This window comes from Pleurodeles waltl, chromosome 12, assembly GCF_031143425.1.
Source record: "Pleurodeles waltl isolate 20211129_DDA chromosome 12, aPleWal1.hap1.20221129, whole genome shotgun sequence".
In the NCBI taxonomy this organism is placed as follows: domain Eukaryota; kingdom Metazoa; phylum Chordata; class Amphibia; order Caudata; family Salamandridae; genus Pleurodeles; species Pleurodeles waltl.
This window is the reverse complement of record NC_090451.1, coordinates 63,044,536-63,067,936: the sequence shown is the minus strand read 5'-3', so window position 1 is coordinate 63,067,936 and position 23,401 is coordinate 63,044,536. Positions and strand designations below refer to the sequence as shown.

Below are 23,401 nucleotides of genomic sequence, written 5' to 3'. Positions count from 1 at the left end.
TGTGTGTTTAGCAGAGTCAGACCTCTCTGTGTGTTTAGCAGAGTCAGACCTCTCTCTGTGATGTTTAGCAGAGTCAGACCTCTCTCTGTGATGTTTAGCAGAGTCAGACCTCTCTCTGTGATGTTTAGCAGAGTCAGACCTCTCTCTGTGATGTTTAGCAGAGTCAGACCTCTCTCTGTGATGTTTAGCAGAGTCAGACCTCTCTCTGTGATGTTTAGCAGAGTCAGACCTCTCTCTGTGATGTTTAGTGAGCCTGACCTCTTCCTCGTGTTTAGGTGAGTACCCCCCCCCCCCCCACCAACCCCCACACTTACCTGTCTCCGATGTACAGCGTCCGGTTCACTCTGAGCATCCTCTGAATGTTGAGTCTCTCGTTGTGCCCACCGTCAGGAAAAGACGCCCTGGCCGACCCTCTGCCCACAAACAGGGGGTACTCCCTCACACCTGCAGGGGCAGCAGAAGAGGGGCATGAGACAAACAAGGGACAAGCATAGAGTGCTGCCTCAGGCCTTGTGGACAGACCTGAGAGATGACTGCTGTGGGTACACCGGAGAGAGTAAGAGTGCCAGTAAATTATCACAACAATAGTTTACTCTGTAATAAACAATGTGTTGTATTTCTGTAATTGAGTTGTTATAAGTGGAATGTGTAGCTGTTTCTATCAGATTCAAGAGTTTATCTTTTACTAAATGTGTTTTTTATTGACTGTGGCACTGTTTCTTTGCTCATAAATGGATGCTTTTTGGTGACTGATGCTTGTGTCTCTAGTATCTTGGAACAGTTGGATCTTCCTGGCTGCCACTGAAGAACACTGGCCCGAGCTGAGTGTGTTGCATGTGCTAAAACCCAAGAAGTAAGGTGCTGGGGAGGGTCATGCGTGTACATCTTTATCCCTAGTTGGCTCTGTCACTTCAGTGTGTTCGTCTGTGTAGAGATGAGATGGAGACACACCTCGGTGGTGAGAGTTATATGTCTCAAGAATGAGTTCTACAATATTGACCTGCACTTATAGTGTCTCCAGAATTTGGGGTACCAATATAGTATCAAGGTAAGCATATATAGGGAAGTATAGATTTACTATTCTTAACTTTGGTGCTATGGAGTTAACCTAAGTGAGGGTTGATGCAAAAAACTCAATATTTTGGAAGAACTTTGATGAAGGTGATGGGAGGTTCAGCTACAGGTGCCCTTTCCATCCCGTATCTCCTATAGAGGTCCCTTTGCGCCACCCTGCCGACATCACATGGTTTGCTTACTCTCTGCGGGCGCCACGCTGAGCGGCCCCGGCTCTTCAGGGAACGAGGCATCCACTGCGCCATCCAGCAGGAAGAGAAGAAGCGGCGGCAGCAGCAGTGGCAGCGGAGCGCACGGGCTCATGGTCTCCGGACAGCGAGCTCGGGGTCGCCACCTGCAACGAGGACGAGGAAACAGGGTGAGTCGGAGCCGGCGATGGATGGTTAGGCAAAGGCTCACAAGCCCATTTAAAGTAAAAGTCAGTTCATCAACAAGAATATCTATGTGCATATTAATGTCACTTCTAATTCCAAATATTCCAGAACAGTTAGAAGACGCAGTGATGGCCACATAGTCATTTATTATCGCATTTTGGCGCAGTTGTCCATTAGCACCGCCATGGTAAACTATTGGATTGTATCTTTCAAGACATTTTCTTCTGTGTACTAAGCAAGGGATTGAATCAACACATCACATATCCCCACACACCCATAGACATAAAGGCCCTGATTTATACGCTTATTGAGCCGCATTACTGTCATTTTTTGACACAAAAGCAGCGCAAACTTACAAAATACAATTGTATTTAGTAAGTTTGTGCTGCTTTTGCGTCAATAAATGACGGTAATGCAGCGCAAACAAAAGTATGAATCATGGTCAAAGTGCTTCCATTGCTTTGCATGGACAATGACACGTCTATGTGGTGCAGTAGAGGAACATTCCTCCTCTGAAAATATAGTACTTAGAACAGCTTTATTGGTTACTTTTTTGCTTATTTGTTTTAAGGTATTTCACCAGCTCTTTTTGGGAGACCAGGAGTGCTTCACCTGCAGAGAACATCAACGCTTCTGGATGGGATGGTGATTGTTAACCGTACAGTAGACAGTTGTGCAAAAGTTGTGCAAGTGCATTAATGCTTTCAATGGGTTATATGTCGGAACCACGGGTGCCTAAACCACCCATGGCTCAACAACGAGATCGGAACAACGACCTCGTTCTAAACACTAATGCCTTTATCACGAATGCATTTACAACGATTTTACCGTTGTAAACACTTTCCTGGTAAAGGCATTACCAATCAGCATGCACGACCCGACATGCTTCCACCCCAGCCCCACCCCTTAAACCTAAACCCTGACCCCCGAAACCCTAATCACCCCCAGACCCCACCCCACCCGAAAAAATAAAAATACCCTGAGTCCCCACCCCGCCCCTAAAATCTAAGTCTTGCCCCCCCAACCCTAATCACCCCCAGCACCCCCCAGTCCCAACTTACCTCCTCCTTCACCGCGTCCACTCCAACTCCCTTCTGTACCTTAACCACACATGTACGTTGTTCAGACATGCATCGTTGAGGTACCAAAACCAGGGAGTGGTGGAAAACGAAAGCGTTGTTTTGCTTTTGTTTTTCGCAACCTCGTGGTTCCGGACTCGTTCTTCCGGGTGTTTCCCCTTTCAAGCACTGCTCCTAGACTCAGCAGCCCATCAGGGGAAGCAAAGACACTCTCTTCATGCCATCTGGACTTCAAAGGAACCACCAATAAACAGGGGCATGCCTTTTACGGCATGCAGCCTATGTAGGCGCCTCTGTTTCTGTGTGTCTGTGTAATGAGTAGAAGTTTATGTATCAAATTCCACATATAATAAACATTTATATCGTACACAATACAAACTGAATTGATTTTTGGAAGCTCAGTCATCACTTTTAGTTACAATCCATCAATGAGCCCCATTTTATATTTCCACATTTATGTAGGAGACAAGCTTCAATGGTGGTGTGAAAGGTGTGGCCTAGTAGACATTTATGTTCCGTGTAGAAGGCTGATATCACACCAAGCTTTCTGGTACTTGCTTTTTAGGTTTTCTTAGTAAAAGAGGTACTTGTTCATGTAGAATCCAAGAGATTTGGCATTAGTAGCATTGGAGATGTCAATAAGAGCCGTAGAGTCAAGCCACTCTTCGATCTGAGATTGAAGTCAACCACCCATCGATCTGAGATTGAAGTCAACCACCCTTCGATCTGAGATTGAAGTCAACCACCCATCGATCTGAGATTGAAGTCAGCTACCCTTCGATCTGAGGCTGGAGTCAGCCACCCTTCGATCTGAGGCTGGAGTCAGCCACCCTTCGATCTGAGGCTGGAGTTAGCCACCCTTCGATCTGCGATTGAAGTCAGTCTCCCTTCGATCTGCGATTGAAGTCAGTCTCCCTTCGATCTGCGATTGAAGTCAGTCTCCCTTCGATCTGCGATTGAAGTCAGTCTCCCTTCGACCTGAGGCTGGAGTCAGCCACCCTTCGATCTGCGATTGAAGTCAGCCACCCTTCGATCTGCGATTGAAGTCAACCAACAGAGGACAGAATGAACTCATACTTTCTCAAGTAGAGATTGCCATAGACGACAGTCATCCACGCTTGAATGCATTCCAGACAACGTCGGCACTGGGTGTTTGATGCTGGTGATACCGTGAAGTGCAGTTGCTTATCATAAAAGCATTTTATCCGTCAACATTCTGCTCACTCGGGAGATGACCTTTTGTCTCCATTTGTAGATTGAAAATCATTAGTGCAGGGTTTATACTCAAATGGTTCCCAGTGGAAACAATAAGCCTTTTCAAGCTAGCCTGCATCACCCGCAGAGATCCCCCATCCACATCCACAATGAAACTGCAAACTATCTCAGCCACAAACTGAACATCTCGGACGTTCTGTGCTCTCTGTGGAGTTTGTACACCCACCTTCTGGGAACTATGACTTAAGAAAGTGAAAATGCTACAAGAAGCCTTCTCAGGGAGTTCACAAAAGGTATTGCAGGACATTCAATCAGCAATCTCAACTAGATCATCAAAAAGAACTAAGGTACTTGCTGTTCTGACATCATTTCCTCCAATAAGTTGGCTCCACATCTGTGAGACCTACTGAGTCACTGACAGAGAATTAGGGACTCCACTGTAAATGGTCAATTTTTTCAAGCATTTTCCTTTCAGTTTTCTTCTTCCAAGTTCCCCTTACCTTGTATATGTTTTAGATAACTGCAAAGTTGTTGATATCCATATAACATGACCTCATTTGATTGTTCCCAAGTAAAATATTTTTTATATGTTTACTCTTCCTAAATCCTGTACCTTTCTCTTCCTAAATCCTGTACCTTTGTTGTATTTTGACTAAGCATAAGCGTAGGTACAAATATGTATAAATGTAACTTGAACCTATGAATTTATGTAAATCATACAGTGCTCTGTTGATTTTGTTTCAGATCTTAGTTCATTCTTTATAAAACTGCTAATAAATTGAAATAAATTGATATTCTTTGGGGACCCCCCATACTTGACTGGAAAGGGGTAGGGGCTGGACAAATCAATTTGAACAGATTTATATCTTTCGACAAGAAAGAACTCTTCTCCAACTGATAATTCTAGATAGGCTTTAAAGATATTAGTAAAAATTCTAAAAGTTAAAGGACTATTTGGAAGTTTTCCTCATTTGCATTCTTGCCTTCTCGGGAATCCCCAGTTCTCCTTCACTAGTGGGGGTAGTGAACAAAGCCTGCATAGAAGGCAGAAAATTCTGCATACATTATGGAATGTCCACACATGCAAGTGATATCGTGCCATACACATCTTCACTGATCGGGCCTGTGTGAATCAGGGTTCAGTTTTTAACTTTTTGTGACTTGGAAAAAGCTTCAAGCTCTATGTAATTTGCCCAGAATCAGACATTTCCTCTTTTGATCAAGTGCTGAAGACAATCTTAGATCCCTGGTCTTCAAGTTCCAGACTCATCGATTCGCCACTAGTCAACATCCTTGTTTCAGGGCATTACTTTCTCAATAACATCCTCAAAAAGTAAAGGGCACCCCACACTTAAGAGCACAGATTCAACGGATATTGGGCTTACGCTTCAACATTAAAGTTGAAAGTTCAGGAGACTAAACAGTATGATAAGGTTCACTAGACCAAAGGCCATTGGCTTGGACTTTTTGGTTTCTAGACTAATATCTGATATTTTAAAGTTATTTTATTGCCACTTGTACAGCGTGCAATCTGCCATGGCCATGCATCATATTTTAATAGCCATGTGAACAGACAGGCATGTTAACAGAAACACTGGGAACGAGTTTGTTGAAAATGGCCTTTTTTGCAGGGTTATCCACAAACATTTTGCCTTCTTCCTCCAATTTTTTTAGATCTGTTTTTGCGGGTTTATTGTCTCTGCACACTTTACCACTGCTGATGAGTGTTAAAGTGCAAGTGTTACCTATGTACATTGTATTGGTGATTGAGTTATCCATGATTGGCCTATTTGATTTACTGGGAAGTCCCTAGTAAAGTAAACTACGGGTACCCAGGGCCTGTAAATCAAATGCTACTAGTGGGCCTGCAGCACTGATTGTGTCACCCACATGAGTAGCCCTGTGAACATGTCTCAGGCCTGCCACTGCAGTGTCTCTGTATGCAGTTTTAAACTGAAAATTCAACCTGTTATGTGTACCCACTTGCAATGTCCAAACCGTCCATTTTTATTCATGTAAGGCATTCCTAAGTGTATGTTAACAGTGTATGTTAAACATCGGACATGTACTGGTGTGTTTTACATGTCCTAATAGTGAAATACTGTCAAATTCAATTTTTACTGTTGCAAGGCCTATCTCTCTTATATGTTAACATGGGGGCTGCCTTTAAATCACCTTAAAATTCAGTTTCCCTTTGAGCGCAGATACAGATTTGGAGTTTGGGGTCTCTGAACTCACAATTCAAAAATATCTCTCTTGGTAAAGTTGGTTTTTAAATTGTCGCTTTGAAAATGCCACTTTTAGAAAGTGGGCATTTTCTTGCTCAAACCATTTGGTTGTGTATTCGATGTCTGGGTCAGACTGACAGTTGGGCTGTTGTGAATTCCCTCTAGACAGTGACACAAAGGGAGCTGTGGTGTAGCCTGCATATCCTGATGGGCCATCTGGGCTAGAGTGGAGGGAGGAGTGGTCACTAACACCTGAAAGGGCTGTGCCTGCTCTCAGACAATGCAGTCTCCAACCCCCTGGTGTGTGTCTGGGGCCTGGCCTGGGCAAGGCAGGATCTTGTTAACAACAGAGACTTTCCTTTGAAGTTTGCTTACTTCAAAGGCAGAAAGGGGTATAAGTATTGGACCCAAAACCCCAGACTTTTAGAATCTTTATAGATCAAGAGGATCCTCTGCCAAGGAGAAGAACTGAAGAGCTGGAGAAGGAGTACTGCCCCTTTGCTGTGTTGCTTTTCTGGGTTGGCCTGCAGTTGCTGCTTCTGCCATAAAAGAGAGCAAAGGGTGAACTTTGCTGTGTATCCTGCTTGAGAGAGTTCTCCAAGGGCTTGGAATGGAGCTTGCCTTCTGTTGGAAGTCTCAGGGACACCAAGGACTTCAGTTTCATCTGCCTACAACACTGGGAACTGTGTGTTTTGTGCTGTTCAAGAAGAAAAACCACAGCGATGCCGCAAACAATGCTTGGCCGGCACCGTGATCTGCTTAGGCCGCATGGAGACACACCGCCCCCGCTTCGCACCGCAACCGTGGTCTCTGCGACGCTGCCATCTGATGCCACCACTGAGCCGCTGCTTGCACCTTTGCTCCCCGCACTCTGGCATCGCCTTGCACACACCGCAGCCTGGGCATCCCCAACGCCTCCGCTCCTGCTGACACTGACACCACTGCCTGCACCGTTGCCTGTGGACACCACTCGTGAGGTACACAAAGCACAGTCCCGTCCCGCACCGCAGCCCCGGTCCACCAACACCAGCACTATCGACTCCAGTGTCATCACCAGGTGTCCCTGCCTGCACCATGACACGTGGATGCCGCACGGAGCCCATACCCCACCGCCCTGCCAACTTGGGCCTACCGACAACAGCGGTTCAGCAACGACCACCCCACTGCCTGCACCGCAATCTGGTGACACCGCACGTCACACCGCCCCGCTTCACACCACAGCCCTGGTCCCACCGACGCTGCTGGACACTGTCACGGAGCCGCTGCCTGCACCGTGACCTGTGGGCACCACCCTTCACATCATCCCGCTTTGCACAACAGCCCAACGCCATCCACACCAGTGCTCCTGACTTCATCAGCCAGGAGTTCGATCTGCATGCGTGTAACATCAAGGGCCCGACGACCCCCGCACCGAACTTCAGAACCGACACCGCTATGTCACTCTCTGGATCTCATCACAAGGATCACGACGCCCCCTGCAATTCCAAAGGTACTGTTTGTGGTTCTTCCCAACACCATAGCTGGCCCGCAACGCCACGGCCGGCCTGAGCTGTTGGTTTTGTGGATCACGACGCTGTGATAGCCCCAAGTGGAGGTATCGACTTCAAGGAACTGTCTTTTTAAGTAATTCTTGCAAAATTCATATCTTATTTACTGTATGTTGGATTTTTATCGTATTTGGTCTTGTTTTATATAGCTAAATATTGCCTATTTTTCTAAAACTGGTGTGGTGTCATTTTGTAGTGCTTTCACTGTATTACCGTGTGTCGTGTGTAAATGCTTTACACATTGCTTCTGAGATAAGCCTGACTGCTCGTGCCAAGCTACCAAAGTAGTGAGCAGGGGTTATCTGAGCGGGTATCTCCCTTATCCTGACTAAGGTGAGGGTCCCTACTTGGACAGGGTGCAAACCGACTGCCAACTAGAGACCCCATTTTTAACAGAGTCAAAATGACACCGTGATGTGAGATTCTGTCCAAGAATTTCAACAGAGTTTATAGGGTCTCTGTAGGAACCCAACATTACCCAGAAGGAATACCTTTTCCACTCACCAGGGGCCTCCTCACCTTAGATGGTCTCTCTTAGTCACCTGCCTCTCATTTCAGAGGGGGACACCCTCCTTATGGATATACCAACCTAACCAGAGCCCTAGCCAGAATCACCATCCCGGCCAATCTTTATCAGGCAATTAGACTATACTATGACTATGAAAATAAGGAATATTTCAAGACCTGTTAAAACTTCTGCGATCTTGGAAATTGCAAAGATCATACAATGTCGTAAACTTGCATGCCAAGTTTAAAGTTGGCGCTGTGGTGTTAAAATCTTAAATGTATTGGAATTTTGGGACTTTTCTGGAAACCAAGTGCAGGTAGCTTCATCCAAGGAATGCATGGTCTGACGTATACAAATTCCTGCATGGAGGTTTTTACTGTACACAACTGAGCAGCAGTTTCATGTAATACTTTGTGTGTGACTTGTGGTTCCTCAAACTGGTCATTTCTTCTGAGGGAGTGTGGGAAAGCTTGTTTCTAAATACAGTGTTTTTATTGCTTCTCTCCCAGGGGATGATATAAAACATTGCTATGGTAGTTAAAGAAGCTCGCAAAATCGAACCAAAAAAATGAAGATTCTTGTAAAATGACACACTTCAATGTCAGATTTATACTTAAGATGCAGAAGATAGCTTAAACGTTGCCCTTATAAAATGTGGAAATTGGAGGTGCTTTTCCAGAACGACCATTTCATAGCTCCTATAACTCTGAAGGTTGAGAGGACGGTCACTGGTCTGCAGGCCCAGTCTAAGCTTTCACTGAACACAAAACTCCTTAGGAGGGTCACAGATGAAAATTGTTCATTTTGGACATTATGTGGCATGAAGGTCACACAAGACATGGAAAAACTTCCCACAACAGCTCAAGCAAAGAGAAAAGTCTTCCAACCACACACGCATGTTGTAGGTTGCTAACCGTGGGATTTAGCGCTCAGTGCCCCACACAGGGAGAGTAAGCGCTGTACAAACGCAATCATGCAATGTATAAAAGGGCTTTTTGGTAGCAGAGCTGGTTTGACAGCTGCTTATTTTGACCAGAACAGTGTAACAAACTCTGGTTTGGCCAAGATGGTTTCTGTTTTTCGGTTTCAGTTTCTTCCACCATTCAGGAAAGAAGTCCAGCTCAGACGAGGATGGGTCGGGTATAAAGATGCTTAACTCCAGTAGGGACTCTGGTTGAAAGAGGCCTACTCCCAGTAAGGGGTCGTGTATAAAGAGGCTCAGTCCCTGCAAGGAGAGTGGTTCAAAGCGGTCTAGTCCCAGTGAAAGGTAGGGTTCAAAGAAGCCTACATCACCCAAGGGGCACTTGAGAATGCGTCAGAGTGCATTACACTCATGTATGTGTTCAGTATTTGTATAGCATGAACCTAGCCAAAAGACAGTAACGCGCTGTACTCAGTCATGGTGTGTGGTTCGAAGAGCTCTCTTCCCAGTCAAGAAGCACAGTTGCAGATCAGTCTCCTGTCAAGGGTTGTTGTTCAAAGACTTCTCTACGTGGTCAATGTATATGGCCCAAAGATCTATACCAGTATTGTGACACAGTCCCAAGATGTCTACCCTTAGTTAAGAGCTATGATTGAAAGAGAAAGATAGCCGGTGTTCTCCTAAAGAAACCTAGGCCTAGCCCAGGGCTGTTGCCCAAAGAGGTCTACACCCGGTCAAGGGGTGTGGCCACTACAGGACTGAAATACACAATTAAGGTGCAACAAACTTTCTGCATTACTGCAGATTTATGGATGGTTTATAACTCAACCTGGATTTTTCTTTGGGGTGGACTCACACTAAACTTTGAAAAACACTTTGCGTGATTGACTCTTTTGTGGGCCAACTTCGAGGAAGATCGATCAAGGCTTATCAGTTGTAGGCAATTCATATAATTAGCTTGCTGTTCAAACTCCCATAGGGTTCAGCTACAGTTAAGGACAAAAACAGTTGATTAGGACTTTACCAAGTGTGGCAGTAATTCAAAGCTTACTACAATCTGGGTGTAAATGTTGGAATGATGGAAACCTGTTTGCTTATCTTCAGAGATAATCAAGAATTTTTTTAGATTTTGCATATAAGTTTATAAAAAAATATCCTTCTGTTCTATATTTGTAACCTTAAGAAGGTATCTTATTAAGGCATTCAAATAGGGAGATTTGTTAACTGAAGCTAAGGGAAGTGAAACAACTTGGCCCCACAATGAGGTGACCTGTGGAAGATGAGAGTGAACAAATTTGACTCTTTCATGTTCTTCATTTCACTGCACTATCTCACCCCAAAAGATTCATCTCCTCCCCTCTCCTGTCCCCTTGAGGCTCCTCCTGCTTTCATCCCGGGTACCCCTCAGATGTAGGCGTAAGGCTGACAATGTAGAATGCACCTCTGCTCCCCCCCTGCGCGGAGCTGGCATTCGGGGAAGTAGAACCCCAAGCACAGGTCTTCTGCCTCATGCACCCCATCAGGTCCCCTCTTTACCTGGCCCTCGGCCACTCTTTCTCATCTCTTTGTCCCCCTTAGTCGCTTCGAGGCAACTTATGGGTGGCACGAACTAATACACAATATACCCATCATAAGATAACAAAAAATACTCATGTGTAACATAACACTTGATAAAATAATGTAAGCCGTGACATGTACAACATAACACTGCACAGCGTAACCTACCATAACATTGTATAATATATCATGAAATTGTTTAACACTGTATAACATAACACATAACATGGCATTGTATAACATGACATTGTACAACGACATAACATGACATTGTAAAACATGGCATAACATGACATTGTATAACGTAACATTGAATAACATGACATTGTAAAACATGACATAACATGACATTGTATAACAACATATACAATGTTACATTATACAATGTCATGGTATAACATGACATTGTATAACATAACGTATAACATGACATTGTAAAACATGACATGACATTGTATAACAACATATAACATGACATTGTATAACGTAACATTATATAACATGACACTGTAAAACATGACATAACATGACACTCTATAACATAACATATAACATGACATTGTATAACATTGTACAACATGACATAACATGACATTGCATAACATATAACATGTCATTGTATAACATATAACATGAAATTGTATAACATGACATAACATTGTCAAACTTGACATACATGACATTGTATGACATACCATGACATTGTAAAACATGACATTGTATAACGTAACATTGTATAACATGACATTGTATAACATAACGTATAACATGACATTGTAAAACATGACATGACATTGTATAATATAACATGAAACTGTATAACACTATATAACATAACATGATATTGTGTAACATGACATGCCATTGTATAACGACATAACATGACATTGTAAAACATGACATGACATTGTATAACATATAACATGACATTGTATAACGTAACATGACAAGACGTATAACATGACATTGTAAAACATGACATATCATGTCACTGTATAACATAACATATAACATGAAATTGTATAACGACTTAACATTGTAAAACTTGACATACATGCCATTGTATGACAACATGGCATTGTAAAACATGACATAACATAACATTGTAAAACATGACATAACATGACACAGTATAACATGACATAACAACACAACATAACATAACATAAGCCAGACTTATACAACACCTTACCGAGGCCTCAGGTGCAACATACCATCGCCAGGGACTCCTAGTTAATCAGCAGTAAGTGAGCGTCAGACACCTTTGCATTTTTGTCTTTAAACTTTTCATTATTCTCCGCTCAGGGGACCAATAAAGAGGAGTTATCGCACCTTCCTCTCTCCTTCCGCCATCATAACACCCTGACTTTCTTTCAACCTTAAGCCATCAAACTCTCCCTTTAACGTTATAATAAATCAAGGGCAGATAATATTCAGCCTCAGGCCACCCTGTCCCTTCAGGTGAGGCACAAGTCTGCATTGGTTTTAAGGAAAGGGGGGCCTGAAATATAGGAAAATATTTGTATCTAAACAACCAAAACTGAACATTACCCAGCAAACGTCAGGACATCTACCAGAACGTCTTCATCCACCTGATGAATGACAACTGCAGATCAGGCCTGACACCCCTTATGTGCCAAAACTAGAAGAAACTAGACACAGGCCAACTAGAGTCCTGAGAAATTAGACACAGGCCAAATAGGGTCCTGAGAAATTAGACACAGGCCAAATAGGGTCCTGAGAAATTAGACACAGGCCAACTAGGGTACTGGGAAATTAGACACAGGCCAACTAGAGTCCTGAGAAATTAGACACAGGCCAACTAGAGTCCTGAGAAATTAGACACAGGCCAACTAGGGTCCTGAGAAATTAGACACAGGCCAACTAGGTCCTGAGAAATCAGACTCAGGCCAACTAGGGTCCTGAGAAATCAGACTCAGGCCAACTAGAGTCCTGAGAAATTAGATACAGGCCACTTCATTCACCTGATGAATCACAACTGCAGATCAGGCCTGACACCACTTATCTGCCAAAACTGGGAGAAATTAGACACAGGCCAACTAGAGTCCTGAGAAATTAGACACAGGCCAACTAGAGTCCTGAGAAATTAGACACAGGCCAACTAGGGTCCTGAGAAATTAGACACAGGCCAACTAGAGTCCTGAGAAATTAGACACAGGCCAACTAGAGTCCTGAGAATTTAGATACAGTTCAACTAGGGTCCTGAGAAATTAGACACAGGCCAACTAGGGTCCTGAGAAATCAGACACAGGCCAACTAGAGTCCTGAGAAATTAGATACAGGCCAACTAGAGTCCTGAGAAATTAGATAGAGGCCACTTCATTCACCTGATGAATCACAACTGCAGATCAGGCCTGACACCACTTATCTGCCAAAACTGGTAGAAATTAGACACAGGCCAACTAGAGTCCTGAGCAATTAGACACAGGCCAACTAGGGTCCTGAGAAATTAGACACAGGTCAACTAGGGTCCTGAGAAATTAGACACAGGCCAACTAGGGTCCTGAGAAATTAGACACAGGTCAACTAGGGTCCTGAGAAATTAGACACAGGCCAATTAGAGTCCTGAGAAATTAGACACAGGCCAACTAGGGTCCTGAGAATTAAGACACAGGCCAACTAGGGTCCTGAGAATTAAGACACAGGCCAACTAAGGTCCTGACTTCTATTCGTGGCATCACCAAAGCATGGTAGGAGCTTTATAAGCACCGTACGCTTTTTACAGACTTGAACGATGCAGTAAACTTTCTACAGATCCAAACAATGTTACAGTAATCTTTCTGTAGACCTTAACAATGTTACATTAAGCTTTCTATAGACTTAAACAATGTTACATTAACCCAACCATTGCTGCCTTGATATTTCCCTATACCCAAACAAGCATGAGTTACATTTTCTCTAGACCCAGCAGGTCTACATTGTTATCTGTACATTCGAACTATACCACCCGGAACTTTTTCCAGACCAAAAAAGGCTATATTAAGCTTCCTCTAGTCTATGACATAACAATGTTAAATTGAACGTTTCCCATACCACACAATTCGACTTAGAGCTTTCTTTATGCCCAAACAATGTTTTTAACCTTTCTACAGACCGAACGATGCTATATTGAGCTTCTTCCAGACAAGACAATGTTACACTGAGGTTTTCTCCAGATGCAAACTTTCTACAGACCCCAACCATGCTCCTTTTTCTAGATTCAAACAAGTCTCCGTTATGCTGTCACTATACTCACGCGTTGCTACATTATTCTTTCTCTATACTCACACAATGCTGCATTATGCTGTCAGTATACTCAATGCTGCATTAGGCTGTCACTATACCCAAACAATGCTGCATTATGCTTTCTCTATACCCTCTATACCCAAACAATGCTGCATTATGCTTTCTCTATACTCACACATGGCTCCGTTATGCTTTCTCTATACTCACACAATGCCTCACTATGGGGGTCATTCTGACCCCGGCGGTCTCAGACCGCCGGGGCCAGGGTCGGCGGGAGCACCGCCGACAGACCGGCGGTGCCCCGCAGGGCATTCTGACCGCGGCGGTTTGGCCGCGGTCAGACAAGGAAAACCGGCGGTCTCCCGCCGGTTTTCCGCTGCCCTTGGAATCCCCCATGGCGGCGCAGCTTGCTGCGCCGCCATGGGGGATTCTGACACCCCCTACTGCCATCCTGTTCCTGACGGTTCGCCCGCCAGGAACAGGATGGCGGTAGGGGGTGCCGCGGGGCCCCTGGGGGCCCCTGCAGTGCCCATGCCAATGGCATGGGCACTGCAGGGGCCCCCGTAAGAGGGCCCCACTGTGTATTTCAGTGTCTGCAATGCAGACACTGAAATACGCGACGGGTGCAAACTGCACCCGTCGCACATACCCACTCCGCCGGCTCCATTCGGAGCCGGCTTCCTCGTGGGGAGGGGTTTCCCGCTGGGCTGGCGGGCGGCCTCCTGGCCGTCGCCCGCCAGCCCAGCGGGAAAGCCTGAATGGCCTCCGCGGAGCGGCCATATGGCGGTTCCCGCGAGGCGGGCGGCTACCGCCGCCCGCCTCTATCGGAATCAGGCCCTATGTTTTCTCTATACCCAAACAATGCTACGTTATGCTTTCTCTATACCCAAACAATGCTGCATTATGCTCTCTCTGTACCCAAACAATGCTACGTTATGCTTTCTCTATACTCACACAATGCTGCAGTATGCTTTCTCTATACCCAAACAATGCTATGTTTTGCTTTCTCTATACTCGCACAATGCTGCATTATGCTTTCTCTATACCCAAACAATGCTGCATTATGTTTTCTTCATACCCAAACAATGCTGCATTATGCTTTCTCTATATCCTCTATACCCAAACAATTCTACGCTATGCTTTTTCTATAGCCAAGCAATGCTACGTTAAACTTTCTACAGACCCCAACCATGTTTCAGTAAGCTTTTTCTAGATTCAAACAAGGCATCGTTATGCTTTGTCTATACTCACACAATGCTACGACATACTTTCTCTATAGTATACCCAAACAATGTTACGTTATGCCTTCTCTATACTCACACAATGCTATGTTATGCTTTCTCTATACCCAAACAATGCTACGTTATGCTTTCTCTATACCCAAACAATGCTACGTTATGCCTTCTCTATACTCATACATTGCTGCAGTATGCTTTCTCTAGACCGAAACAATGCTACATATTTTTTTCTATACCCAAACAATGCTGCATTATGCTTTCTCCATACCCAAACAGTGCTACATTATGCTTTCTCTATACCCAAACAATGCTACATCATGCTTTTCCTGTACCCAAACAATGCTACATCATGCTTTCTCTATACCCAAGCAATGCTGCATCATACTTTCTCTATACCCAAACAATGCTACATCAAGCATTCTCTATACCAAAACAATGCTACATCAAGCTTTCTCTATACTCACACAATGCTATATTATGTTTTCTCTATACCCAAACAATGCTACGTTAAGCTTTCTCTATATCCAAACAATGCTACATTATGCTTTCTCTATACTCACACAATGTTACATTATGCTTTCTCTGTACCCACATAATGCTGCATTATGCTTTCTCTATACCCAAACAATGCCGCATTATGCTTTCCCCAGATCTGAACAACGTTACATTAATGTTTCTGCGGAGAGGAATAATGTTAAAGTAGGACGGAGAGTGGGACAGGGGCATTGAAACAGGAAAGGGAGTGCAAAGGACAGGAGACTACATGGGCATAGAGACAGGGAGGCATGGACGCAGGGACTGAGCGACACTAAGAGTGGGGCAGGGAGGTTTGGTTGCATAGACAGTGAGAAGCTGGTTCAGGAATCGCATCACTGTGAAAGGGAAATTCGAGGACCAATGCCCGGGGCAAGTGTTAAGACGTACATTACCCCCATCCTGGTGGAACTTCATTGTCTTCTCTAGCTAGACCACAACATCTTCAAAACCAGCTGCATCATTTACAGAGCCATGACGAACAGCACCCCGCTTTTCAGCATCTCTGGTGGTTCTCTGCACAACCGCAGCCTGGACACCATCAGACTGCAAACTACGAAGTGTAAAACAGAAAAACACAAAGCAGCGGGTCTTTCCATCTAGGCACCCGAAAGCTGAAAGTAAAATCTATTGGATTGGCCCAAATCACAGAGGGTGCCTAGGCACTCTCATAAACTTAATCTATGTATTGATACCGGTCTTTAAATATTTAATAATAAATGGGATTCTGTCATATCTGTATAAACTGCAGCCATTAATTTATTTAGTATCAGCAACCTGTGATGCACCATATTGTCCATTATAACGAAAAGACATCACAACTCGACTATCAGAAGTCATTACACTAGAGTTCTGACGTCACAATGCCTGCTGCCAAAGACAGCAGCCGATATGAAAGGCAGGTCAGGGAGCATAAATAAAGCAGCTGTTTAAAGCAACAAACTGAACGTTGCTGCCCTTTCTTCTACCCTATTTTAATAGCTTGCAATGACAAGCAGAGAGAATATCTTTATTTTTCGCCTTCCTTAGAGGAAAGGTAGAATCTTTCTGCATGTTTCTCCACCTTCCAATCTACTGCAGCTTTTTTTTTTTTTTTTTTAAAGAAAACTAATGTATATTGAAGTGTTTCTGATATCTGTTTGAAACAAAAATGCAACAGGTTTTTGATGCGTTTAATTTTGCACTATAGGTTTATTTTTATTCTTCATGTGTGCAAACATGCTCACTCTTTCATATGAAAGAGTTTTGCCCAAGGTTTTGACCATGTATGATATGGGATAAAGTACCCCTGGAGTACATACTAAGAATAGTGCAAGTCACCTTGGAGTTCCATATCCCTAGAAAGGAACTCGGCCTTCAGCCTCATTCCTCTATAGGGATATGGAACTCCTCTGCGACTGGCAATATCCTTCTAATGTATGGCAGGCAGTACTTTATCCCTTATACAATACAAGAAAAAAATATAATTGCCTCATTGCTTATTTTCTCATATTATGTAATATGTCAGAATATAATAGATCTCTTATGGGAAATCTCTATTAATTCCTACATATCTCATTATTAACCAGGGTAGGTCTAGGATCCTTTCTATTCTTTTTATTTACTTTCCATCCCTGTTTATTTAATGTACATGGAGAATAATTACCATAACATTTTGGATTTTCTCCATTATTTATTCTCAGTAGTTGTAATCTCGCTCTTCTGCCTACTTTTAATCACATTTACCAATTTTATCTTTGGATGAATAACTGTTTGTGGTGTAATGCATCCAAGAAAGAGATTTTGCCTTTTGGTCACTCTGCTACCGAGTGGTCCAATGACTGGTGGCCGGAGGAATTCGGACTTCCCCCATACCTTCTAGTGTGATGTGAAACTTAGGGTTTAAGTTTGATAATACTGTGCCCCTTGGCCAATATGTCTCAGCAGTAGCAGGGTCTTGCTTTGCTTTACTACAGGCTTTGAAGAAAACTCTGGAATTTGTCCACCTAGACACATGGAAAACCATTGTGCATGTGTCCTTCCCCTCCAAATTGGACTATGCCAATGCACTCTATCTAGGTTTACCATCCTGTCTGCTAAAACATTTGCAAATTGCACAAAATGCAGCAGCCAGGCTCATCCTGGGATTGCCTAGCACTCAGTCGGTGCTTTCTCATTTCAGAGCGCTTCATTGGCTTCCCATCAAAAAAGTGCATTACTTACATTACTGGCATTTTGGTTTTTTCATCAGATGGCTCCCAAATATATCTGTAATAGGCTTTGTCATTACCCACTTGGGGGTTCTTATGATCTGAACAGGCTACACTCCTAAAATGTCCACGGTTCCGACTGGAAACCAAGGCGCATGATCTTTCTCTGTGCTGGCATCCAAGGTTAGGAATATATTTCATTTGGCTCTGTGACTTCGGAGAATCTGAGAACACATTTCTGTTCAGGTCTAAATTGAAGTCTTGGCTCTTTGACATGGATTAATTTGATCTTGCTGTTGGTTTCCTTTGTTGTGTCGTTAGCGCTGGGCTTGATTGAAACAAATATATGTTTATCATAATTATTTTGAACCAGACTTTTGAGATAGCACAATCTTGCAATTATAGGAAAGTAACTGATAGGGCTCCCCATTATTATGTCACTCTTCTTAGGCCAGAGCCGTAGTGTGCAGGCAATCAAAATCATACGGCTGAATTCAGTGTCCCAACGGGCACTAATTTTATCGCTGACTGACATACACTATTCATTTTCACCTGATAGCAGAAAACAGACATTTAGGCCCATATTTATACTTTTATATCGCCGCATTTGCGTCATTTTTTACGCAAAAGCAGCACAAACTTACAAAATACAATTATGTTTTTTAAGTTTGAGCCGCTTTTGCGTCAAAAAATGACGCAAATGCGGGGATATAAAAGTATAAATATGGGCCTTAGATCGCTTCTAGAGTCAGCACAAGTACCATGTATATCACAACCAGTCATCATCAGTCTTTTCTAAAATAAAACTAATTATACATTTCTCAACCAACTTAATACTCAGCCAGAAACAAATATTGTTGGGGGCATTCAATAGATTATATGAATAAGTAAGAGACTAGTTTATAATGATTATTCCTAAAAACAGGAGCGAACCGGATTATAAACATGTTACTTCATGTTTTCTTGATGGTATTTAACTTATCTATATTTAATATCCACTCCTCTCCTTCACATAATTTGTTCTAATTTATTTTTTTAATTGACCAAAATGCCACCAAGATTCTTTCTATACATCTGAAAGGTACAATTGTTTGATTTAAATCTTGAAATGATGTCAAAACCAATCTTTACATTTTTATTTTTAAATTTTATATAGTGGTTTTCTATCTCAGTCGCCTCAAAAGCCAGAATCAATGCATTCTAGCAATCCTCTTCATGGTGCTATAGGAAATTGCTGGTATAACTCTTCTGGGTTTACATTCAGTATCTTGGAAGGCCCTGATCCTATTTTCAACTTGCGTTTCAATGGGAATGTTTCGAGGACCAGTGTTTTTCGCCCAAAAGCAGAAGTCAAAGGCTTAGATCTCTTTTTAGAGCCAACATAGGTTCCATTTATGTAGGAGCATTACAGTAATTATCAAATTGATAAATGCTAGTCAATCCAATCCCAAGAAGATGATAGCATTTTGTAGAATGAACGATCTGCGTATATAAACAGAGGCAGATATCCATTGTTGTTAACCAGGGCATTCAACAGGTTTGAGTGGTGTATTTATTTTTTATATATGTGAGTTTATAAAACTAAATGCTGTTTTTTTAATTACAAATTTGTTAAAAAATATTTAGAAACCAATAATCTCATAGGCATCTTATCTCCTTATATTTACATAAACCCTGTGAGGTCCAGTCTATTTCTTCCTTTAGGCTTGTTTTACGTGCTACAGTAAATAAATGAATTTCAATTCTTTAGAAATCAATGTGTCTGCTATATAATGTTTTCTAGATTATTGTTGACCTTCTATATAACTAACCATTTAATGTCACCTTTCGATTGGTCAATCTCAGTGAAATGTCTAACCATAGGGGCATTTTTATCTTTCAGTCTACTAGCTGACATGTTTTTGGTGGCTCTGGTTTTCACTTGTGGTCTTGCCTTTATAGACTTTGGGCCTAATTTAAGGTTTGGAGGACAAGTTACTCTGTCACAAATGTGACGGATATCCCGCCCACCATATTCCAATTCCCATAGGATATCATGGGATCGTAATATGGCGGACAGGATATTTGTCACATCTGTGATGGAGTACCCCATCTGCTAAACTCTAAATCAGGCCCTTTGTTACATGGGCAAAAAAAATACTAAGAGATACTTTTTAAGATCAATAGTATGGTCTATCTAATACCTAGTGATATTGAGTACTTTAAATACTTCAGGCTTTAAAGTATATTTACAAACACAGCATGACCCACTTTGTTTGTTGTTGATAATGGCTGGGAAACTATGTATTATTTAATCCTTAATACATAGTTCTTTTGCACAGGCAAACAATGGTTGTTTGGAAATGTTTCATGTTGCTTATATTTAAAGCTGAAACGTCCCGATTTTACCTTATTAAGTTCTTGATATTGTTGCTTATGTAACCAAACACAAACACAAATATGATTTTTTCCTGCATATTCTCTTTTTTCTCTTACTTCCAAAAGATGTTCTCTATGTTGGTATTTGACACATTTATATGCCATTCTTTTAACTGTGTGGATAACCCCTTATCAATTTGTTTTTTAGAATTGCAGCATGTTGCTTGCATTCTTTCTTAGAGAAACAGTGGCTGTGAATATGCAGAAACTTCCAATACAGCAAATTGATTTTCAAGCTGTGTCGAGGTCGCTTAAAAAATATATTGAAGTGTTATGATCTGATTCAATGGTATATAGCATAGTCCTCAATTCCCCATTATAGTTACACAGATAGAGCTCTGGAAGTTCAATTGAATCATAGATGCATTACATTGTGAATCTTCCGTGTTCATCTAAATTATTAAGCTAATATTTAAAAAATCATGAAGTCTTCGTTAGATCTGATGTCTGGGAGTTTTTAGATATTTCTGTATATGATATTTGACACTGTGTATAGTTGAATAAGTTGTCAACATGTTGAATGCATGAACTTGTACAAGTGCAATAATAAGTAATTTTCTGACTATGGAAAATGTTTAACGAGGCTATAAAGAAAAGGGCCTAAGGTTATTTATGCATTAAAGTGGGAGAGATTCTCAACCAAAGTATTGCTTTACATCCAGAAAGACTCCGTCCTCGAAACACTTTAAAGTATTTAGAGCAAGAATGGATGGTGTATTTGGTTTGGGTTTTTTAAATGTCTTACATCATATGTGTCACTCTAAGGTTGTTGTAAGATTTTTGACAACATTGATTCTTGTAATGAAATTTAAAACATGTTTGTGATTAATAAAGATGTACAATAAATAATGGATTTCCGGATGTTAAATGTTTAAAGACAGATTATCAATATATAGATTGAGCCAGGACCTGGACCAACATCCCTGTATCCATCAGGACCGCCCCAACCCTGCTCTAATTCAGGAAAAAGTTGAAGATGCACCTCTTTAAAGAACACTATATCACGGTGAAGTAACAGTCCACTGCTGCTCTCAGAAACCATCTATCTTTCCAATATCACTCATTGGCTGCATCTTGTATACTGCTGACCTTTGGCTGGGCGTGTGCTATGCAAATATATATATATATATATCCAGAGGGACTTAGCAATGAGGGCAGGCAACAGGATCTGTGCACCAAAGGGCCGAAGATGGTGCACTTTACAATAAGACGTAACATAACACGACACATAATCAAACACTTCAGCAGCACGCACTTCATGGCTCACTTTTAACACGAAAAGTAAAAAAAAAACAGACATTCGGCGGTACAATTACGGAAGCCTATAGGGATAACAGCAGAGACGTAATCCATATCTCCGGCCTTCTAGGAAGAGTCGCTGGTCGATTTTCGATTTTCTCCGCTCAGACATCTTCCGAGGAGCAGGCACCAAGGCGCTAACTATACGGAGGGGCGGTCTCACCTCCTTCGGAAGTTAGAGAGAGCTAAGCTCCCCGCCACTTGCCAGCTTTTAACTTGTTTCTTGTCTGAAATGCAATCAAGCGGTGGCGTGGGGAGCGCAAGAAAATCAATGCAATTGCACTGCAGACCCAAGCAGACAGATAAGGAAATCCACCCTCTCCACACCGGCGAAACCAGCCGGGGAAACGCACCGTCCCTGGTGGAGACCTGTCATCCGCAAATGAACGCTGCGGCCTCGTCTAATGAGGGGGAGCGCCTTACAGCCAGGGGTTCGAGCGCTGGCAGCATGGGAAGAGGGTGCAGCTCAGTGGCGTCTCTAGGAGTGATTTTTAGGAGTGGCCACAGAGATAAGTGTATATATATATATATATATATATATATATATATATACATACACACACACACACAAAGGTGGTCATTCCGACCTAGGCGGGCGGCGGTTGCCGCCCGCCCGTCGGAAGCCGCCTGAATACCGCCCCGCGGTCAATAGACCGCGAGGGGTATTCTGACTTTCCCGCTGGGCCGGCGGGCGATCTGATTCAGATCGCCCGCCGGCCCAGCGGGAAAGCGCCTTCCACAAGGAAGCCGGCTCGGAATCGAGCCGGCGGAGTGGAAGGCGTGCGACGGGTGCAGCAGCACCCGTCGCGCTTTTCAGTGTCTGCATCGCAGACACTGAAAAGCCTAGTTGGGCCCTGTTAGGGGGCCCCTGCCGTGCCCATGCCATGGGCATGGGCACGGCAGGGGCCCCCAGGGGCCCCGCGACCCCCCCCTACCGCCATCCTGTTCATGGCGGCTTTCCCGCCATGAACAGGATGGCGGTAGGGGGGGTCAGAATCCCCTCGGCGGCGCAGCGAGCTGCGCCGCCTTGGAGGATTCTAAGGGGCAGTGGAAAACCGGCGGGAGACCGCCGGTTTTCCCGTTCTGACCGCGGCCAAAGCGCCGCGGTCAGAATGACCAAGGGAGCACCGCCGGCCTGTCGGCGGTGCTCCCGCCCCCGTTGGCCCTGGCGGTAGAGAACCGCCAGGGTCAGAATGAGGGCCAAAGTCATTTAAAGATTTTAAGCAGACTATGAATTAAACATTACTAAGGTTTGAGGAATGTGCAATGGTCTTCATAGTTTCTCAGTCAATCCAGATCTCCTTGACATACCACTTTTTCTGCAGTTTCTCAGTTATACCCCAATGCCCTTTTTCTCTGATATCTTTCTAAAATCCTCCATCTGCAAACCTCATCTCCGTCCTCTTCAGCATACTCTGCTCACTCTTTTCTTCACATACTTCCTAGCATCTTTTTTCCGTGCCTCGCACCCTCAGTCTAAATACCATATAAGGGGTCAAGAAAAAGTTATCCTGACCCCATAGGATACATGGAGGGGTCCCTTATGGACCCCTCATGGTCAAATATTGGCCCATTTTTAGGGTCGAGCGCAAAGCGATCCGATCCTGCTGTAATCTCTCTTTGGGCTTCTAACCACACCCATGTTATGTCAGGCACTTTCATTGGTTCGTGGGCTTGCCTTTTAAAATCCACTTGCTTTGATTAGTGAAAGGCATGCATACGTCATACCTTTTCCAGTGTTTAGCCCTCCTCGAGCGCACTGACCAACTATTGGAAACATGGAGACTCTGTGTTTTCCGTATGATTTCTGGACTACTTTTTCTTTTTATTTTGCAGCGCGACCGCACTGGGTTGTACAGAAGAAAAGACTGGTTAGGAGTTTACAACGCTAATAGCTCTAACTTGACAAAATGCGAGACCCATTGCATTGTAAATGCTTGTTTTTGTTTACAGTCGATCTGTGGATTCAAGGA

At 43.2% G+C, this 23,401-nt stretch overlaps 1 protein-coding gene across 1 annotated transcript in view; it reads right to left on the bottom strand.

The window, feature by feature from the left end:
- The window catches only part of SEMA6B (semaphorin 6B), a 289,073-nt gene that overhangs the window by 95,056 nt on the left and 170,616 nt on the right, over positions 1–23,401 (bottom strand). The window contains exons 2-3 of the mRNA XM_069215814.1: positions 1,257–1,408; positions 315–444 (exon numbers count right to left, since the gene is read on the bottom strand). Coding sequence (XP_069071915.1) covers positions 315–444; positions 1,257–1,377 — 251 coding nt within the window. The 5' untranslated portion in view covers positions 1,378–1,408. The remainder of the gene's footprint in view (positions 1–314; positions 445–1,256; positions 1,409–23,401) is intronic.